Genomic DNA, 21,362 nt, shown 5'->3' on the forward strand with positions numbered 1-21,362 from the left:
ATAATCTCTTGATCTCAAATCTGTAATTATATGTGTGTGTGTGTGTGTGTGTGTGTGTGTGTGTGTGTGTATATATATATATATATATATATATATTGAAAAGTTCTTTTTGGATGTAAAAGATTCACAGTATCTAGTATTAGGAACTGGAAAATCTATATTTAGCCTACCTAAACTGTGTCTAGCACTCAAAGATTTATTTATTTTCTCCACATTCAAAATAAATTCATTTCATTTAAAGATTCCCAAAAGTTTCAAGCTATGTACAATATGAACTAAATTCCAAAATCTCTTCTGTATCTCATAAGCTCAAAAACCTGATATTTCACCCTAAAGCAACTATGTTTAAATTCTAGATATGATCTATCCTTATACAAACTTCTTCCCATATGTTGACTTATAAAACTAGAAAATGTTTTTCAGTTCCCAAAATGTGATCAAGGGACAAGCACAGGGTACCAGTTACAAAATTTCTTGTTCTACTTCAGAAAAAAATTTATGATAAAATGAATCACAAGTTTTAAGTAATTTTAATATTCAACAGATCAAACTGCATTCATATTTAAGGCATGGGGAAAATCCACTATAGGTCAACGCTTTGCTGTCTACACCTTCATCTCTGTTCTCTAAGTCAATTCTATGTGTTTGCAGGTAACTAATATTACCAACGCACTTCCTGCCTATAGAATTTGGGTAGTCTGAAAGTTTTCTTTCATTTCTTTCTTATAAGATTACAAGGTAAGCTAACACATAAACTTCAATTCTCTTTACAAATTAACTTTGCTACTTTGATATTAACTTTAACTTTTTGAATTTAAGTAGGTATTACTCCAGATTAAGAAAAGGAAAAGAAATTTAGTGTCATGTATAATTTTAGTTAATACTTTAAATGGTGTGGCTATCCTTTTGTTTATTTAACTCATGGATCCAGATATATTTTGATAAAACATTAGTTTCCTTATATTATAGGAAATGCCTTCCTGCTCAGGAAGGTAGTGAGGTATAGAAAACAAATCAAACTCATGTACAAAATATTTATTATGCATCTGTTACATCTAAACTCTACCTTGAACTAAGAATGTAGTAAACAGTTTTTTTTTGCTGTTGTGTTTATTCAGTTTGTTCTGATGGCAATTGAACTCAGAGCCTCATGCATACCACGCTGGTACTCTACCACCAAGATGCACTCCCAGTGCTACTTCTCTAGTTTTTCTAAAACATTTTTATATCAAAATATTGATATACTAAAAATAAAAGAACCGTCATTAAAAATCACTTTTGATGAGTACAATACAATCATACAAATAATACTGCCATATTTTTTTTTGTAGAGAAATGCAGCCTTTTTAGACATGTAGCAAAGATATTTATAAATGAGTAGCCTAAGAACCAGAAGGTAAAACAGGTGCCATGGAATAATCCATGTCATAGGATTCAGAAGAGAAACAGATTGTCAGAGGTAAAGAATAGTCAACAATTTCAAACACAATAAGATCCCTGTCTCCAAAAGGCACAGTAATTTATCTGGTTATCAGAGAAATGAGGGAGTACACGGGAAATTGCAAAGTTTAAGGAGTAAAGAAAGAGAGCAAGTGTACACTGCTCATACAAAAACTGTCACAGTAATTGAAAAGGAGAGGCCAGTGGGAGCAAGGAAAGAGAAATTTGGTATTTGTGTTATTTTTAGTGTTCAGGAGAAGTGAGCACTTAGGCTTATGAAGACAGCTACTAGACAGAAAGAAGCAAAATGCAGCAGAATGCATAGAAAATTGTGGAGTCAAAGAGACAAAGTGTTCAACAGCATAGGTGTAAGGTTTAGATTTGAAAGGACATCCTTTCAAAAAACAATCACACGGAAGATGAAAAGAATACATAAAAAGGTAATGCTACCATATACTAATTAAATATATATTCAGTAGTCACATATATGAATATATATTATGCAATGTTATATATTATATATATTCACACACAGGAGGTTGTGTGGCATTAAATACTTGATACATTGTAATAGCTACTACTTTTATCCATATATATACATACATATACATACACACTCATATATGTGTATATTTTTATCTATATATATACATACATATACATACACACTCATATATGTGTATATTTTTATCTATATATATACATATATATATACATACACACTCATATATGTGTATATGGGGCACTCCACCACTGAGCCACATCCCCAGCCCTATTTTGTATTTTATTTAGAAACAGTTTCTCACTGAGTTGCTTAGTACCTTGCCATTGCTGAGGCTGGTTTTGACGTGGTGATTCTCCTCTCTCAGCCTCCCTAGCCTCTGAGATTACAGGCATGTGCCACCGTGCCCGGCTCCTATCTTTTTATTCTTACTTCAAAGATGGAGACACTAAGATATTTGAGATTAACAATTTGCAGAGGTGACACAAATATAAAACAGAGCTGTGATTGAAACATAGGAAATTATTTTAGCCCTCAAATACATAAGCAACATAATCCAGTGAACCCAACTTACAAGTGGAAGTGAGTCAGACTGGTGAAATTTATGGAATACTTTTACTGTTTGTAAGATAAAAATACAGGTATACACTGGGAATCAGGTATAGGTATGGATGAGTTTTAAGATGATGAAAAAAAAGTATGGAAATGTGTACAACTATGTGTTTTCTCTCATAACGTACATTTCCTTGGAATCAGACACTAATAAAAAGTTGTAGAGGACTTTAGTAGATATTTAGTAGAAAGATTATGTTACTAAACTTACTAATTAGGCGGTAGTATTCCTTTCTTGCCTATGAGACTTCCAAAATCAGTATAGGTCTTAATGCATTTAAAACTTCCAATATATCAGCATTCAAGAGTAAGACATTCACTTTTTAATTGAATAGGGCATTCAATTTCTTCCTTTAAGGAAACAAAAGGCAGTATTCTATCTATGTGTAGCGCCAGCTCTATCAACATATTTTCATCCAAAATTAATTCACTGGCCTCTCCTTTGAATAGTGTATATTTGGTAGGGCAGCCATAAGAGATTCAACAAGCTAAAACGGTTAAGTGAGCAACATGGATTTTCTCACATTTCTGGAGGTTGTAGGTCCAAAATCTCGGTGTTGGCCAGTTTTTATTTCTTTTGAGGCCTCACTCCTTGGTTTCCATGTTTTCCATGTTGTGCCCTCATATGGTCTTTGTTATGTCTTTGGGGCCTGTGTCTTATTCTTCTCTTCTCCTAAGGTGACCAGTCAGATTAGGGTCTACCCATATAAACTCATTTTAACTTAATCTCCTCTTTACTGGTCTTGTTTTACAAACACAGTCACTTGCCAAGACACTTTAGGTGAAGATTCTAACATAAGAATTTAGGAGTTTGGGGGACACAATTCAACCCATAACAAAGAGTATTAAAAAAAAAAAAAAACCTTAAGTTTTTGTTTCTCTCTCTTAGAACAAGATTGGAACTTCAAGAACAACTCCATGAATTAGTTCAAGAATAGGTTTGAACATTCCTTTTCCTTAGCATCTTTAGCATTCTGAAATTCAAATTCAAATGCTGTAACTATATACTTATTATATACTGATTTTTTTACAATTAGAATAAGAAGTTAAATTAGTATGTTTAATGTTTTTGAAAGCAATAAAAAATAAGTCAACAGTCTTTGTGCATCATGGCTGTGTTAGAATTTCCAAAATAATAATAATAATAATAATAATAATAATAATAATAATTCCAATGTCTTCTTCAGACTGAGTTCAGATTCATTTTGTCTTTACAATGAATGCCTTACAACTGGTTCTTTTTTTGACTTGTGTTCCAGGAGCTGTGGTAAGCACTTCATTGTCACAAGTTTGCTTAATCCTCTTACAAACTATTAGTTGATGTTAATTTCCCCTCTAAGCTTCAGTAGAGGGTTAAGCACACTCTATCACAATAGATGAACAAAGTTTGGATTTGAATCTGGGTATCACTTGTTTCAAAACCTGTGATTTTAACCTCAACAAAGTACTGACTTACCAAATACTTCTAGGAGTAAAAAATCCTCATCATTATGTGGTATGAAACACTAAAATGCATAAGACAAATCTATGAATAATTGATTTTGTGATAGCAATAGGAAAGGAAAACTTAAATATTATATATTCATCTTTAAATATGATTTTCACTCTTGAACAGAGAATACTAACAGTCTCAACAATCATGTAAATGACACTATTGATTCTGTGGTACTTAAATAGCAGCAATGAATGGAATGGTTTCCTAAATCAAATATATGTGTAAAGTTTAGCTGTGTGGAGCATATGTCATGGAAAAATATGACTCTATAAAGTCACCTCTGACAGCATTACTGAACAAAATTGCATGATGAGTATTGAAGAAATGACAGTTAACTTATGGCTCATGATTTCAATGTTAACCAATTTTGTCAGTATTATTATATATAAATTATATTTTATGGCATTCCAAATGAGAAGTCCTGAAGATACACTAAACCACATATCCCCATGATACTTAGGAGATACTAAATCCTAATAAATACTTAAGGAAAAAATGAAAGTAGAAGAAAAAGAAAGAATAAATGAGCATCACCTATTAATTTCTTTGCATCTAAAGTCAAAAGAGGAACAAGTCCTATTAAGAAAACTTCTTCGTAGAAGTAAAATAAACCAATCAAGTATTTTCTATGAAGACTAAATAAATACAATTTCTCAGGATTTATAAACCTGATGGAAAGTCTTCCTGCTAAATATGTGTGTGCAAGAAAAAAATACTATTACTTATGAAATGATAGATCTTTTAATATCTTGCTTCCAAAGAGATTAAGCAAGCTGTTCTTAGTAGATACTAAATGAATATTTGACAAATTGAATTAAATAAGTCAAGAACAAAAATGATAATTTAATGATGAAATTATAGGGAGGTGATAATTTCATATTATAATATTATCTTGTGAAAAAGTATAATATTACTTGACAAGTCACTGTGATTTTGTCTCCTTGGTCAAAGATAAGAAAATACTAAGTTCAAGAAAGGCTCATCTTTTGTTAGGATAATTCAAAAACACACAAAATTCATATCTAGTTTTACTACCAAATCAATTTCGTTTGTATGTAAATTCATAATAAAGAAAAAAATTGAGCATTTCCTGTGTACTCACTGAGTAAGGTAAATGTAAACAGTGGTTTAGTTTTCCTTCATTTGCTATGCCTGAGGTATTTTGTTCCCTGGGAAAACGAGATGGCATAGGTGGATATAACTGTTTCCCATGTTCTGAAGTCTCTTCTATTTTAAGAAGCCATCTGTCAGCAAATGATTTTTAAGTAAGATAAATATTAATTGTCTTAACAGTATTCTTAAAATATATTAATAACCTGAAAATATGAATAGGTGTAAAACAGTCATCTGTTTCAACCTTGTGGTTATTGGCCAGTGATCATTATAAAAGCAACAAAACTGATATTCAGACCATCTAATCCTTGAAGACCTTTTCATCATCCTTCTTCAGAATGCCTGTAAAATTTGGTTTACATACTTCTGCCATACTAATAGCATTTACTTCTACTGAAAATGTTTTCCTTACAACTTTGTAAAATCCAGGAGAGTAAGACTCCTAACTTGGGAGAACATAAGACTCCTTCCTTTGATGAATATTCCCCAGTTGTTCCCTAGGTTCCAGGAACTCTGCAACCAGGGTCAGATTTCCACAAAGGCATTTGCAACAATAGTTAACTTAATATCATGAGTGTCTGCAATGGGCCAGGCTAGAGACAAACTGAGAGGCAAGGCACATAGCGTCTGCTCTCCAATAGTAAATAAATATAAAAAAAATAGAAATATTATTCTTATAAATTGTGCAAGCTACAGAGATACATTTACCTCTGACTTGAGATTACTGTGTGTGTCTATATCTTGTGGGTATGAAGAAGAGCTAAACTTGACTGGTGAAGTCTAAACACTGGTTAACCAAGTGAAATAAAAGTAAGAAAGCAGTATGTTTAATGCTTATGCAGAGGAAAATGAGAATGGACTATTTAATACACTGCACTGCTTTAGTAGAATAGACATTTAATAAATCTGAATTTAGATGGTTTACTTTAGGCATGTATTTTAAAAATTATGATACTGATTTTTCCTTATTTCTTAATCTGTGTAGTTCATATCTGCAAATTATACAGAAAGAAAACTTGGCATTGGAGTACATGTAGAAAGCCTATACATTGTTTTAAAACATCCTCATGTCTATATAAACCATTTGTTATTAATACTTCATCAGAATGACAAAGTGTATTATACAGTGCTGTAAAAATATCTGTCCTAAATTTTGCTATTATTCAATTTGCTTCTTTGCATTCTGAATATATATTTTAGTAATAGTAATGGAGGTAAATCACAAAGTAAGGAAAATACTATGGAGTCCAAATAAATCCTAAGTAACTGTCAAAATCCTATGTAACAGGTATTAATTGTAGTCTGAGGATATAGCTCAGAGTTGGAGTGCTTGCCTAGCATATCCAGGCACCCTAACAACATATACAGGAACTGAGTTCAAACTCCAGTACTATAAAAAAAAATCGCAATTTGGCTTCTAAATGCAAATAAATAGTTCATGCCATACTAAAGATAAATTAAGTGAAACATTGTGCTTGTGCTGTTATTAAATCTGAAACAAATGTTCATCTTTTCTTTAAACTCTTTTTGTTCTCTAAAAGTGGCAGAGGACAAAGGTTATTACAGTTGTGTTTTGAATGGTGACTAAATTAACCTCATTTTCCCTCATTGTCTGTCAGACATTTAAGAGGTACAATCAACAGGCAATTCCAAAGTCACTGGCTGTTTCAGATTTAAGCTCTTTTGTCATCTTAAACATGCATGATACTATCAAATAACTATCTCACTAGATTTATTCCACTCAAATTTCAGAGTTTTTTGAACATAGCAAAAACTGAGAACTTTGTAAATGTTTTGCTACTCTCAGAGTATTCATGGATTAATGATAAATTCTGTTTTTAGCTATCATTCTACACCTCTTTCTAGTATCATGCAGAGATAAAGTGATAATGCAAAATGAACTTATCACAATGTGTTTTATTACAGGATGTCACAGTCCATTTTCTGTTGTGATAGCATAATACCTGACACTGTGAAGTTTATAAAGGTAAGATGTTATTTGACTCATGTTTCTGGAGGCCTGGAAGTCTTCCTGGTGAATGCTTTCTTAGTGCATCATATAACATGATAAAAAAGTGGAAAGTGAAAAGAGGAGATAAGTGCATAAGGGATAAAACCCAAGCAAACTTTCTTTGTAACAACTCACTTTTGCAAAAATGAATCCACTTCTGTGTAAAAGACATTACTTTCTTTTAGTGATCTAACCACTTCTTAAAGGCTGTATCTCTTTTAACACTACTACAATGGCAATCAAATTTCAGTGTAGATTAAGACAAACCACAGCATATAACATCAGCATTCTCATTTATCTGTCGAATTGCTTGTTTACCAGTATTGTTTTTTTTCTTATTTTTTGAGGCTTTTATTAGTATTATTTCCACATTGACATGCAATCAGAGACAAGATGTCAAGAGTTCCCAGGGCACAATGTTTATGAGACTGAGAAGTGTTCTGATCTTTATAAAAACAGAGAATTCTAATAAAAAGAATACATACTGTCATCTTGTAAGTATCTCTATTGTCTTTTCCTATCCATTTTGCTACTTATTTTTGCTACTTGAAAAGCATATTCTCAGATTGGAGCAGGAGCCTCTTCTGTCATGAAAAATCTCAGAACCCGCAAAAAAACAAAACAAAACAAAACAAAAAAACAAAAACACTGTGAGATGAGGGAGGAGCTTTGGAGTTCTAAGTCCTTCTCATCACAAATGTCCTAGACTTATAGACCCTCTACTTTCTTTAAACGTGTAAATTCTAAGAATAAAGAGAGAAAACAAATGTATTCTTCAAAATTTTTGCAACTTGTAGCAGTCATTTTGCATGCTGACCAGATTCTACTAACTTTTAATTATGAATAGCTTTAAGAAAAATGACTCAATTAATAAAACTGAAGGCAAAAACCTCAAAAGTATTTTTTCTAACTGATGAAAAGTTTGGTGTGAGGAAGTAACTGTTGAGATAAAGGCAACCCTTAGGGGTCAGAAATCCCCCACAAGCCTGGAATCCCAGCACTTGGAATGTGCTAATTGAGTTCTTAATAAATTCTAAGTCTTATTCGTACCAACATATATTAACTCATTGAATCTCATAAAGGTAAGTGATAAGTTGTGTTTTAGATTAAAAGGGATACAAAAAAAGAGCACAAACACAACCTGCCTAAAAGCATTTAAAAACCACTTGGTATTTTTTCTTTGCTTGTTTAGTTTTGTGCTAATTGGTGCTATGGATTGAACCGATGGCCTTGAACATACTGAATACATGTTCAGTCACTGAGCTTTGCCCTCAGCTTCTCACTTGATTTAAGGGAATAGTATGGAAGAAAATGAAACAAAAGTGTACAGTAGTAAATAAGAAAATGGTAAGAGATGAGTACAGTGGCATATGCCTATAATTCCAGAGGTTCAGGAGGCTGAGGCAGGAGGATTTCAAGTTCAAAGCCAGCCTCAGCAAATTAGCTAAGCCCTAAGCAACTTATGGAGACAATATCTCAAAATAAAAAAAAAAATGAAAATAAAAAGGACTGGGCATGTAGCTCAGTGGTTCAGTGCCCCTAAATTCAATCCCTGGTACCAAAATAAGAATAATGCAGCCCACACTACAATGGATTACAGGATGTAAATGGATTTGAACTGAATTTTAAACATCTCTCAAAATCTGGACCTTCAGAAAGAATATTAAAAAATCATCTATTCTTATCTAACTACATGATAAAGATGTTAGTAAACAACAAGATATATTATTGAAAAAATAGAAGGCAAGGAAAGTAGAAAAGTAGCAATTATTCAGAAATAAGAAAATAAATTTCTAACATATAGAAGGGATGATTCAGAAGAGAAATACATAATGAATGCATGGCCCAATGTATATAAGAGCAGAGAAAATTAATATTAACAAATGTGAAGTTTAAGATGATTGGGGAAAATAAATATAATGACTTTTTTAAACTATGAGTAGGAGGGACTCCTACTTTTCTATGAGAAAATGACTAATAATGACTGTTAGATGACCTTAACATGTATAATAAGCAAATTCTTAGTACATGTCTAGAGATTTCACTTGTCTATTTATCAAGAAATGAATTAGCAAATTTGGACTTATGGGAACAATCAATAATTAAGGTCCTATTATTAATCATCACAATGATTAAGCCACATAAAAGGAAAAATATGTCCATTATTAGAAAGTTTTTGAGGAAACTGTATATGTTATAGTTAGAAAGAGAAAATATAGAAAGAAGCATTTGATAGTATAGGACAGTGGTAGGAAGAGCATTAGATATCTTAAATCTCTTGGATCTAGGCCTGGTAAAAAAACAATGAATGTGTGGGCTGGGGATGTGGCTCAAGCAGTAACATGCTCGTCTGGCAAGTGTGGGGTGCTGGGTTTTGATCCTCGGCACCACATAAAAATAAAATAAAGATGTTGTGTCTATCGAAAACTAAAAAAAAAAAATTAAAAATTCTCTCTCTCAAAACAATGAATGTGGTCAACAGAGAATTAACTGAAGAATGAAATATAGGTTCTTTGGACACTCTCATTCTCCTACCCCCTTTCTCTTTCTCTCTGCAATTTTAATCAGTTACATTCAACTAGAAAGCTAAGAATAGCAGGATAAAGGTTAAATATGTAAATAATCCTTCTTGGTTTTCAAAAAGTTTTTTTATTCTTGCATATAAGCCTGAAAATCCAAGCACACTTTATTAGGCATATGAAATTAAAATAACTTGCCCCTTTAAAAAGTAACAGTCAACTTCACTTCTGCAAATTACAATCATCTTTGGGAAAAAAATCTGGACTCATATGTATCCTTGCATCATCCCACAGCCACTCTTCCGCTTTCTTAAATTATTTGAATTCATCAGGTGGCCCTTCAAACCCTTCTTATAATTCATAGTACCTTGATTTCATTTACTGAATTCATGACATAAATCCCTCAAAAGGAAAGTTCTAATGTGTATGCTTTCTTTGCTTACTTCCTATAAAAAATGCCACTTCTAACACTATATCACAGATGGTTTTTCCCCTCAGTTTCCACTTATAGCCAACTTTGTTCAAGCCTAAACTATAAAACAAACACCAAATTTTACAGTCACATTGTTTAAACAGAAAAAGGGTGACAATTAAATTGGCTTAAAAACAACAGTGAAGGACTTTTTCTAGAAAAAGTTCAGCATCATTTGCTTAAATCTTTCAAAAGTATTCATTAAATCTGGTAATACTTGTGTAGTTTTGTTATAGCTTTAGTTTCATTATATTTTTCTCCACTAAATAGTCCTTTCCTGCCCCATTTTATTTTCTTTTTTTTTTTAAGAGAGAGTGAGAGAGGGGAGAGAGAGAGAGAGAGAGAGAGAGAGAGAGAGAGAGAGAGAGAGAGAGAGAGAATTTTTAATATTTATTTTTTACTCGGCGGACACAACATCTTTGTTGGTATGTGGTGCTGAGTATCGAACCCGGGCCGCACGCATGCCAGGCGAGCGCGCTACCGCTTGAGCCACATCCCCAGCCCCCCATTTTATTTTCATCATCAAACAGATTGATTTATGGCTCATGGATAAACTAAATATGATAGTCATATTCCATTATTGGTATATAACAGATACAACAACAACAAAACAACGGTGAGTTTTAAAAAGCTGGCACACATTTTAGTGTATTATTTGGAAGCTTCTGTTTGTGGGTTAGTAACCACCTGTACAACTTTGTCAGTTGCAGAAGTTGTAAATCCCTGCTCTCCCAATATGTGTACAACTATGTTGCAGCTTTTCCCATCACTTGTCACCAATTTGAATCTGGACTTGGCCATAGGGCTCACTTTGAAAAATGAGATATTAGCAATTATGGTATGAGCAGAGGTTTATGAGCAGTGTTCATATATGGGAGCCAGCCCTCCTGTGGAACCATGAGAACATCCAAAAATGGATAATTATAGAATTGTGGCCCAGTTATTCAGCACACAACCTTTCAAATGCCAAACTATGAAGAAGGCCATTTCTGATCATCCAGTCATCACAATTATTAGGTTTTCTACTTAATCATATCTTGCCCATATTTCTATTAGCCTTAGTAGTGATACAGCAAAACTCTAGTTGGGATATTTGTTACTTTTAAGGATTAGAAATATCTTCCACTAGTGTTTGTTTTGCCTCTTAAGTTCCTTTATAACTATGCTGCAATTAGACAAAGGGGAATGAAAGGAGGGGGAACAGGACTAGGAAGAAGTATAGAATAAATTGGACATAACTTCTCTATATTCATATATGAATATATCACCAGTGAAATTCTCCATCATGTACAACCACAAGATTGAGATCCTAGTTAAAATAATTATACTCCATTATGCATAATGTCAAAATGCACTCTATCGTCATGTAAATCTAAAAGGAATAGAAATAGAAAATTCAAAAAATAATTTTTAATTTTAATGAGGTAAAATATATCAAATTTGTATCTTGAAGTATTTTGTGCCTAATTTATAAAATTTGTTCTTATCCTTTGGATATGCTATATTTTTTACATTAAAATACTCCTAACATTTACATTTTAATATATTTGAAATCTACTTTGCAGTATAGTTTGAACTAGAGATCGAATTTCATATTATTTCTTGCTTTATATATAAATGTCCTAGCAAAATTTATTAAATATAATCTATTATTTTTCTATTTATTTGTAAATCCAATATGGCAATTATAACTAATTTGTATGCAAGTTATATTTGTATGTATATATGGAGCTGCACTGTTCTGTTCCACTTAAACAGTTCTTTTGGCATTATCACATTGTTTTAACTACTTCAGCTTTTTAATAATAAAGAAAATTTTCAAAGAGATTACAAATTTATATTTCTTTATAACTTCCTTTATTATTTTTGCTATTTTGCTCTTCCACATGAATTTTACTCTCAGCCTATAAAATTCAATGAAAAATTTATTTTGGCATTTTGCATTGCATTAAACTTAAAGATAATTTGGTGCAAATTTCCATACATATGGAAATGGGAAAACTCATTCCCATTATGAAAATTACAATTTCCCTCTTTATTTAAGGTCATTCTTTATGTCCTTCACAAACATTTTGCAATTTTCTCCATTAAAGTCTGGAACATCCTTTACTTTTATTACTAGTTTATGAGTTGCTTTTTAAAACTTACGTGTTTTAATTGGTTATTGAATTCAGAGACACCATTTGAACTTATATTAAGCAATATTTGCTTTAAAAAAATCTCTGCACTGTGGTTGGCTAAAACAAAATATCAAAATGCATCTTACAGAATGAGGACTTTGCTTTGTAAAACTGAAACACATATATTGAGTTTTCATATAAAATGTAAATTTTATTTCTTATCAGGCATTACATTCAAATCTGAAGCTATTAATTTTCTTTTCAGTGAGAAAATAAAGATGCATGATTATTGACTTTGTAGTTCTGAAATAATCTGTATTTGCATTCATTTTGGATAATAATTTAGTCAGTTATAGAATTACATGTTTCCTTATAGTCTGAATATTTTATTCTTGTTGCTGATGAAATGTCTGTTTGAATCACTCTGTCTTTCCTCTGTATGATCTATGTGTGGCTTCTAGTTGAGTCTAGAGATTTTCCCTTTTCCTAAAGCTGTGCAGTTTTATTGTCTTTAATACAGACTGCATTTTTATTCTAAGAATCCATTTCCTTCTTCATTTCTAGTAAATTCTATTATCACTTTGAATATTCTTTTACTGTTCTTCTGTCTTGTCTTTGCCTTTCATCAATATTTGTTAGCTAACAGTATGTAAAGCTACCAGTTTATCCTCGAAGTTTGAGAACTCTTCTCATGTATTTTGTGTTCTTTACCTGCATACTTTGTGCATTTCTTAATTAATTTCATTTGATTTCTGTATTTAGCATGAATTATATTCTGTCAATAATGATTTTTAAAATTTTTTGTTGTAATAACTATATTTCTCATTTCCAAGCTATTTAGTTGTTTTTGTTTTAATAAAATTAAGTTTTACACATATAATATTGGCCTCTTTGATTTGCTATTCCTTTTTCCTTTTATAGCCTTTTTTCCCCATTCTTCTCTTTGATAAACTCCCTGATACTTATAAAATTCTTAGATTTGTTTATTATTTTCATTTTTATTTTCTAAAGCTATCTTTCTGAAGATTCCACAAGTGCTATGAAAACTGAATTTTCAGATTCTTTTCAAGTAAAGAGGTTATTTTTTTAACCTCTCCTTCAGCACTCAATTTACTCTGTTGGGTGGTTCTCTAATTGCCTCTATTTGACCTCTGGGTCTTAAATTTTATCCTGCTCTTTTATGATTTTGTAGCGTTTCCACTCCATAGAGTATGAGAGAATTTATAGAGCCATCAGCTTGCACAAGGCTTGGGTCAGAGCTGGTCACAGGGCTATTTTTGTGATCTCTAAGCCTCTGGGGTAGTAAGTTCCTACAAGTCACCAGCATGGGCACAACAGTATTTAATTTTTCTTCCCTGGGAAACAACCATACCCCATTCCTTTCGTTTAAGCATGCCTTTTTAGATACCTTCCCTCTGGGTTTCACAGCTGGAGGTGCCAGAATTCTGATGTTTTATCATTTTCTATGATTCATATTGCTGCTTTGCTAATGATTTAAAAAAAAATCAGTTTTGTTTATTGAGATGAGAAATCTTTATAATTTTCTTTTAAAAAATATCAATAACTGCCACTTTTAAAACCAGAGATGGGTTAAAATAATTTAGGGTAAATGTAATTATCCTAAATGATCCACAAATATAGTGATATAAAGTTTTAAAGTAAAATTTTTCAACAATATATTGTCCAGAGGTCTTGTCTCTATATAGAGACAGGAAACCATGGTTATTTTTCTCTTTCTGTACTGTGAATTCCCGGAGATTAGAAAGGAAACATTTTCACCTTTATTCACCTACAACTGATAATCTATAGCATATCATAAGACTTAATAAATACCTAATTACACTTAATGGCTCTTCCTTCAAATCTTAGGGCAAAAAGTTCATTCTATACGAACTGGAGAATTAAAGACATCCTGTCCTTTCCCATATTCAACTATGTGAAAAATCTAAGTCTGAACATGATTTGTTAAAATATTTAGAGCTCTCTGACATGTTTAAATATGTAATGAAATTTTCGTGAATTTAGTATTTGTTAACCATATATAACAAAAGGAAGTATTCCAGATTTAATGAAATAGAATACCAACATATACACAAATTTTAAATATTACTTATATATGTGTTAACAACTTTATTTTTTATTTTATTTTTAAATTTCTTTTGCTTGTTTGGTCTGACAAGTCCCAGTGTAAATTCTCTAAGAAAACTTGAAGGCAAATTTCAATGTTTAAAAAAATAATCACTCCTTAGCAGGGGTTTGTGTGACAAGGGAAACATTTTAGAAAATCAAATTATTTCCTAAAATGTAAATTATCCATACAGACTTATCTTAATTAATTTTTAAGTTCCAGGCAGACCTTAATCCATTACCTCATACCTATAATTATAGTAATTATTTTTGATTATTTAACTACTTTAATGTATGTGGTAAAAAATAATTTACGGCAAATGTAATTATCCTAAATGATCCACAAATACAGTGATATAAAGTTTTAAAGTAAAATTATGCTTATTTGTATGTTTTTTTTTTCTATACCTTTTCTTTTAAAATCTCCACAGAAAAAATTTACAAGTTAGTTTTTCATTTTGTTGGTGGGAAAAATGATACTTAGTGGCATATAGAAAATAGACAGTGAATTCAAATTGGAATCCCAGATTGACTGATTCCATACTCTCAGCCACTAGGTTTTCATTTATCCTCTATGCCTGTAAGTTAACACCTACCATCATTAAAAGGTGATTGATTTTACTGATCTGATACTGGATGAGAGGATTAGAAAAGTTTGATTGTATATATACCACTGATAAAACAGGACATAAAATACTGTATAATTTCCTAGGCCATCTCTGAATTCAGATATGGCCCTTAAACTTTATCAAACATACAGCAGAGAGATCTTTACAAAACATTCATATGCTTCACACTATTCTATTGATTTCCCTTCATCTACTGAATAAAATTAAAACTCTTTATCCTAGATATTGTACATCAATATTCATTACAGCATTATTTACAAGAACTAAAATGAGAAAATACCCCAGTGTGCATGGACAAAAGGATAAACAAGCAAAATGTAGTATGTGCACACAATGGAATACTGTTCAGCCTTAAAAAGAGTTGAAGTTCCAATACATACTACAGCATCAACATATTTCAAAAATGTTATGTGAAGTAAATCATACAAAAAGAAGAAATAATTTAGGATTCTGCTCATATGAAATATGTTGGCAATTTCTTAGACAGAAATAAATGTATATTAGATGCTACCAGGAACTGAGGGAGGAGAAATATGGAGAATTACTAATTTTAAAAGAATTTCTGTTTGAAGTAACTAAAACATTTCAGAAACAAAGATGACAGTTTTACAACATTGTGAATATACTAAGTTGAATGTTCAAAAACAGTTTAAATTCTCCTTGAAGTGATATTCTCATTTTGTCATATATATGTGTATATATATACATATATATATCCATACACTCATACATAAATTTCTGTAAACACACATTTTACCACAATTTAAAAATAAACAACATATTATTACAAAATAGATTGAGTAGTACAATATAGTTTACATGCCATATAATTATGAATTATAATTATGAATTATATGGCATGTAAACTATATCTCAATTAAACTTTTTTTTTTTTAAGAAGCTCTTTATTTTGACAGACCAAGTCCTTCAATATCAGGATGTTTACTACACCTGTTCCCCTGCCCATCCCCCCACCCCCGCTTCATCTCACATCCATTCATGCATACAACCTGTATTTTAATAAAACTAAAAGACTCCTTGCATAAAATTTGCTTTTTCATTCCTTCATACTAAAACTTTCTGACTTCTTTGTCTAGGGGAGTAGTTTTTAATCTTTTTGACCTGAAGATCTTTATACTCCTAAACATTCTTAAAGATTCCAGAGAGATTTTGTATCTGTGGATTTTATCTCTACTTATTTATCATAGTATAAATTCATATTGAAAATATGTTGATGGTTTACCAATTTTTGTAAAACTTAGAATAATGAATCGATTTGTGTATGAATATAAAATCATCTAAAAGCTAAACTTTTAAAAAGTGCATATAGAACATTATTTTATAATTGTGTGAATCTATTAAATCTAGCTGGTTCCTCATAACTTCTTCATCCTATCATTTCTGTCATTTGGTGAATTACATGAAGAAAATCCAGCCTCAGGCAGCAATATAGTTAGAAAAGGAGTAGATATTTTCATAGCCTTTTCAAGTAACTCTAGTATTCTTCCTTTATACTACATCAACACATGACAAGTGGTCAAACTTAAAGGTCAGTTGCAGATACTATAGTGATGAATTTTTCAATCTGTTACATTAACATTCATTGGTCTATATTGAATTCAAATGGATCATTTATCCTTGCATGATTTTGTCATGTCGTTTTGAAAATACTGGTTTCCTGACTTAGGTACATTTCTAATGGTTGACACATTTCTATGCAGTACCCAAAAGTCACATTAGTTTTTATCATAATCCATCTCATCAGTGAAGACCAGAAAGCATTAGGGAAACATAAAGCTTACTGTGGTGAATAAAAGTCTTCCAAAAGATAATATTTACTTGAAAACTTAATTTTCCTTATGTGAATAAAATACTATTTATCATTCTCCTTGAAATGATATTCTCATTGTGTATTCCTTAGAACACTTCTGCCACACATCTTGATTTGCATAACTAGTTTGTCTGTTCTTCATTCTTCAAGTAAAACCTGATATTCCTTGAAGAAAGCATAAGCCCAAACAATCATTTGAATATAGTTTTCTTCAGAATTTAATGTAAGTGCCTTATGTATCTTTCATCTTACATCATACAGAATATTAAAGAAATCTCAACTGAAGGGTCAAAATTAAAAGAATCATATTTTTTTTACCTTTCTTTCAAGCAAAATTGGTACTTTTTTTTCTTGCCAAGTGACCGTGAAAAATCCAATGATCTCTAAAATAGTTTGAAGCCACTGTGTTGACTAACATGAAAGGGCCATAGTTTAGCCACATTGTCATTAAATCATCCATGCAAATGTCAACATGGTAAAAACTAGTCAAATGATATTTAATTACTATGAAAATATTTTTGATCTCTTAGATGTACTGACAGTATATTGCAGGTGCCCAAAGATCCATAGTTTGAGAATCACAGGTTTTCCTTTTTCCTTTACCACCTGACAGGTTCCTATTCATCCTTTAAATTCATTCAAGTTAGCTTTGTACAGCTTCATCTTTAAAACACTCATGAGATTCTCCATCCTTCTGCGGGAAGACTTTTTAATTCTCTAAAAAGTCCACTAGTATCTTGTAGATCTTATATTTCAGTGATTGTTTACTTGATGTTTTCTTCTCTAAACTGTGGCTTCTAAAGGTCTATAGACTGATACTCATCTTGATAACCATCATGCTGACAAAGGATGTGGAATGCAGAAAATGGATGAGTAAGTTAGTTCCTATGTGTGGTTACAACGTGAACACTTCCAACTGTGAATTGCATAGGTCTGGGCAAATAAAGGACCAAAGATATTATAATGAAAATTTCACGGACATACACCCTAAAAATCAGTGAGTCTCAAATATGCATGAACTCCATGATCAGTACAGTTAGTGTGGTTTTTGATACAGATGGACATATATACACATATGCATACAGGGAAACAATTTGCTGTGCCATAAAATATAAACGGATATGAAATTATCAATAAATATTTTACCCTATATGAGAAAAATGTGAATATTTATTTTTAAAGAATATACTTGATCTGATTTTCAGTCTGAATAGCATTGGGATAAGCAAAAAGAATTGTGGAAGATATTACAGGCTGGAAATTCAAAATGAACAATGGCAAGCATTAGCATGGAATGGCAATGTATAATATCACACTTGACCTAAAAAATTATTTTGATATGTGTAAATATACAACTAGATGCTGTGTCTTATTACCTATCAGGTAAATGTATATTAATAGAAGGTAATAATTTTGCATATTATATTTCCTTAACAAAAATCATAAAATCATTATTGGCAAAAGTGTAGGATAATGAGCCTTTTCTTAGAAAATTGGTTAAAATATAAATTTATAGGGCCTTTTGTTTGACAATCTATAAGAAATAAAATACCCATTGACTGACTTCGTGATTAACTTCTAGATTTCTATGCTAAGAAAATAGTCACATGTGTGATTAAACATAATTCTACATACATATGTTCATTGTGACATTGTGTGCAATGGTAAGATACCAGAAACAATATTCATAAAATTATTAAATATAGAGTTTATCCTGAGTATAGAATGAAGTGCTGCCTTTCAAAAGAGTAAGATGAAACTATATATACCAAAATGAAAGATTTGCAATATATGGTTATTGGGAAAAAGGTAGGGAGCTAACACATCTAGTAACATCCTACTTTTGAAATTATAAATTATATACACACATACATAAAGAAAATTTTAGAAGCAATGACAGTTGTCAGTTATGGATGCATAAATGGGACTGATAATTGCAGTAGTAAGGCAGAAATTTTATACTTAATTCCATATGACTTGAAACTTCTATAATAAATTTATATACTTTTTGCAATTTAAAAGTAAAGAAAAAAATGATCTCAGTAAGGTGACACATAAAGAGAAATATATATACATACATATATATATATATATATATGTATATATGTATATATAACATATTCATATATAATATGGAATTTATATAGAGATAGAGGAGAAAAGGTGCTACAAGAAGATGATGGTCCTTTTGCTGATATATAAGGACAAGAAAGATATTTCTCTCAATTCTGTGGATAATCTACACTAACTGATGATTATATAATTATGTCCCATAAGATATTAAAAGCATTAAATTATTTCTATAGTAATATTTTCACATCAATACTATTATGTTTAAATACAAAGGTCTATCTAAACATTCATACATGCATATATAGAAAATAATTGACATTTAAGAAAATATGATTAACTGGAAATCATTAGGCAGCTGTTTTTAAAGATATCATTCCATGCATTGGAAGAAAATCATTTAAAATAATTTTATACTGAAATAATTTTCCCAAAAGTTCTAATGCTTAACTGCAAAAAAAACATGGTGATGAGACCTTTAATATCTAAAGATTAGAAGCTAACAGTCATAATATACATGCTGTACATACTAGCAGTTAATTGCTTCTTTGACATTTTGGGGGATTGGATGATATAGTCACATCCATTTTTAAATATAAACTCTAGGAAAATGAAATTGCTACGTGCAATTACCACTATTATTTCTCTAATAATACGAACGATACTCATTTCTACTAAACTACTTAAAATTAAATTGTTGTACTTACTTTCAACAATTACTTGTCTGTCTTCCCAGTTATCTTTAATAAGCTGTATATTTCCGAAGTGTGCATCACTGTAAAAGATTCGGTTGGTACCTTTCCTTCTTTGATTATAGTCAAAAGCCAAGGCTATGACATTCTTGAAATAATGTGGATTTTCATATGGCCTTATTGGGGAATTTAAATTGGTTTCATCAGAAAGATGTATACTTTTTAATATTGTTCTCCCTGAATACAGCAAATAGCCTTCATGCCGTAAGCAAGTAACTCCATCCTCTGCCAAGTATCCGTGGGCACAAGCACAAGTTCTCCGGGAATTTCCTCGATAAAGACAGAGTTGCTTACAGCCACCATTGTCCTTTGCACAAACATTGGTCCCTAAGGAAGAAAAAATACACACACACACACACACACACACACACACATACCGCACACATACACACACATAGACACATTTATGTTTTTGTTTAACAAATAAGTTTTTACTTATAGATATATTAAAAATTTAATGTTAAAGCTTAATGTTTATTGTATCTTTTTAATCTTAGTTTTAATTAAGATTAATTAATAAAAGGCAAACAATAGAAAGTATTAATTTTTTTAAATCACAGAAGTTCAAAATCTTGAAATTCTATTTGAATGACCACATTTTTCTACTTCCTTCACAATCTAAATAACAGCATTAAAGTTCTCCTACAATACTCTGATTGCCAGTTAAGTGTGTACATTTTTTTTTGAAACTTGATACAAACATTACCATAGGTTTTATCATATTTTAATCTTTGGCAAAAATAACAGAGTCACTAAAAAATGAACTGGAAAAAAAAAGCACTGCTTGAAACCCTGCCCCCCCCCCCACCTCCAGTACATAACTTCTAATATAGGGCAGAATCTACTTCAGTTTTAGTGAAGATAAAATATGCTCCTAAGTTTTCTTCATTAAGGTAATTCATCCCTAGCAACTCATTATCATCTGCAAAATTAATACATGAAACCCTCTGTATGAAAAGAAAATCAATTATAACTTATTTTAACAGTGGTCACTTTTTTTAAATACTCAAATTTTTTATTCTATTACTTTCAAAATACACATTTTAAGGATGTGATGACTTCAGAAATAGACTAAAAAATCATTTCTGGAGAAAGAACCACATTTTATATTAAGAAATAATGAAAAAAATCAATTTCAGTGGCTTTTAATTCTCTAATATCTTAATTATGCGTTTTTGTACACTTATAGAGTGTTTATATTTCTTAACCCAAATCAATACTCAAGACATGCAAGGTATGTGACATATCTGTGTACACATGCTGTCCCAGACAAGTATGCCCATGTATGAAGTGTTATTCATTTCTTTAAACTATTATATGATTCTATAGAAAATTAGATGTAAAAAAATTGTTTCATGATTTTGACTCAAATAAGAATTTATCCTTAATCTTCATGTGACAAAAGTTTTAAAATAAGAGAGGAATAAAATGTATTGATTTGTGTATTCCTTTAAAGGTGCTGACCTTTCTCTCTTACTCGGTTAAAGATTTTAATCTCCTTCAGGTTGACTCCAAGGCCAGTTCTCATGGTTACAGTCTCTGTGGCATCATTCTTGTGACCCCTTCTGACAGACCCGTTGGCATGTGCCCTGCCAAAAAGTGGAACATACATGATCAACATTCTTCAACTTTTCATTAAAATCCAGCCAGTTAATTTAAACTGAAGGTA

General features: G+C 31.1%; 1 protein-coding gene across 1 annotated transcript in view; it reads right to left on the bottom strand.

Annotated features, from left to right (window-relative positions):
• Positions 1 to 21,362, bottom strand: part of LRP1B (LDL receptor related protein 1B) — a gene marked incomplete at its 3' end in the record, with an annotated part of 1,847,377 nt that overhangs the window by 426,329 nt on the left and 1,399,686 nt on the right. The window contains exons 40-41 of the mRNA XM_081262419.1: positions 21,158 to 21,282; positions 19,649 to 20,020 (exon numbers count right to left, since the gene is read on the bottom strand). Coding sequence (XP_081118545.1) covers positions 19,649 to 20,020; positions 21,158 to 21,282 — 497 coding nt within the window. The remainder of the gene's footprint in view (positions 1 to 19,648; positions 20,021 to 21,157; positions 21,283 to 21,362) is intronic.

This window comes from Spermophilus citellus, assembly GCF_964194105.1.
Source record: "Spermophilus citellus genome assembly, chromosome: 11".
NCBI classification, from domain to species: domain Eukaryota; kingdom Metazoa; phylum Chordata; class Mammalia; order Rodentia; family Sciuridae; genus Spermophilus; species Spermophilus citellus.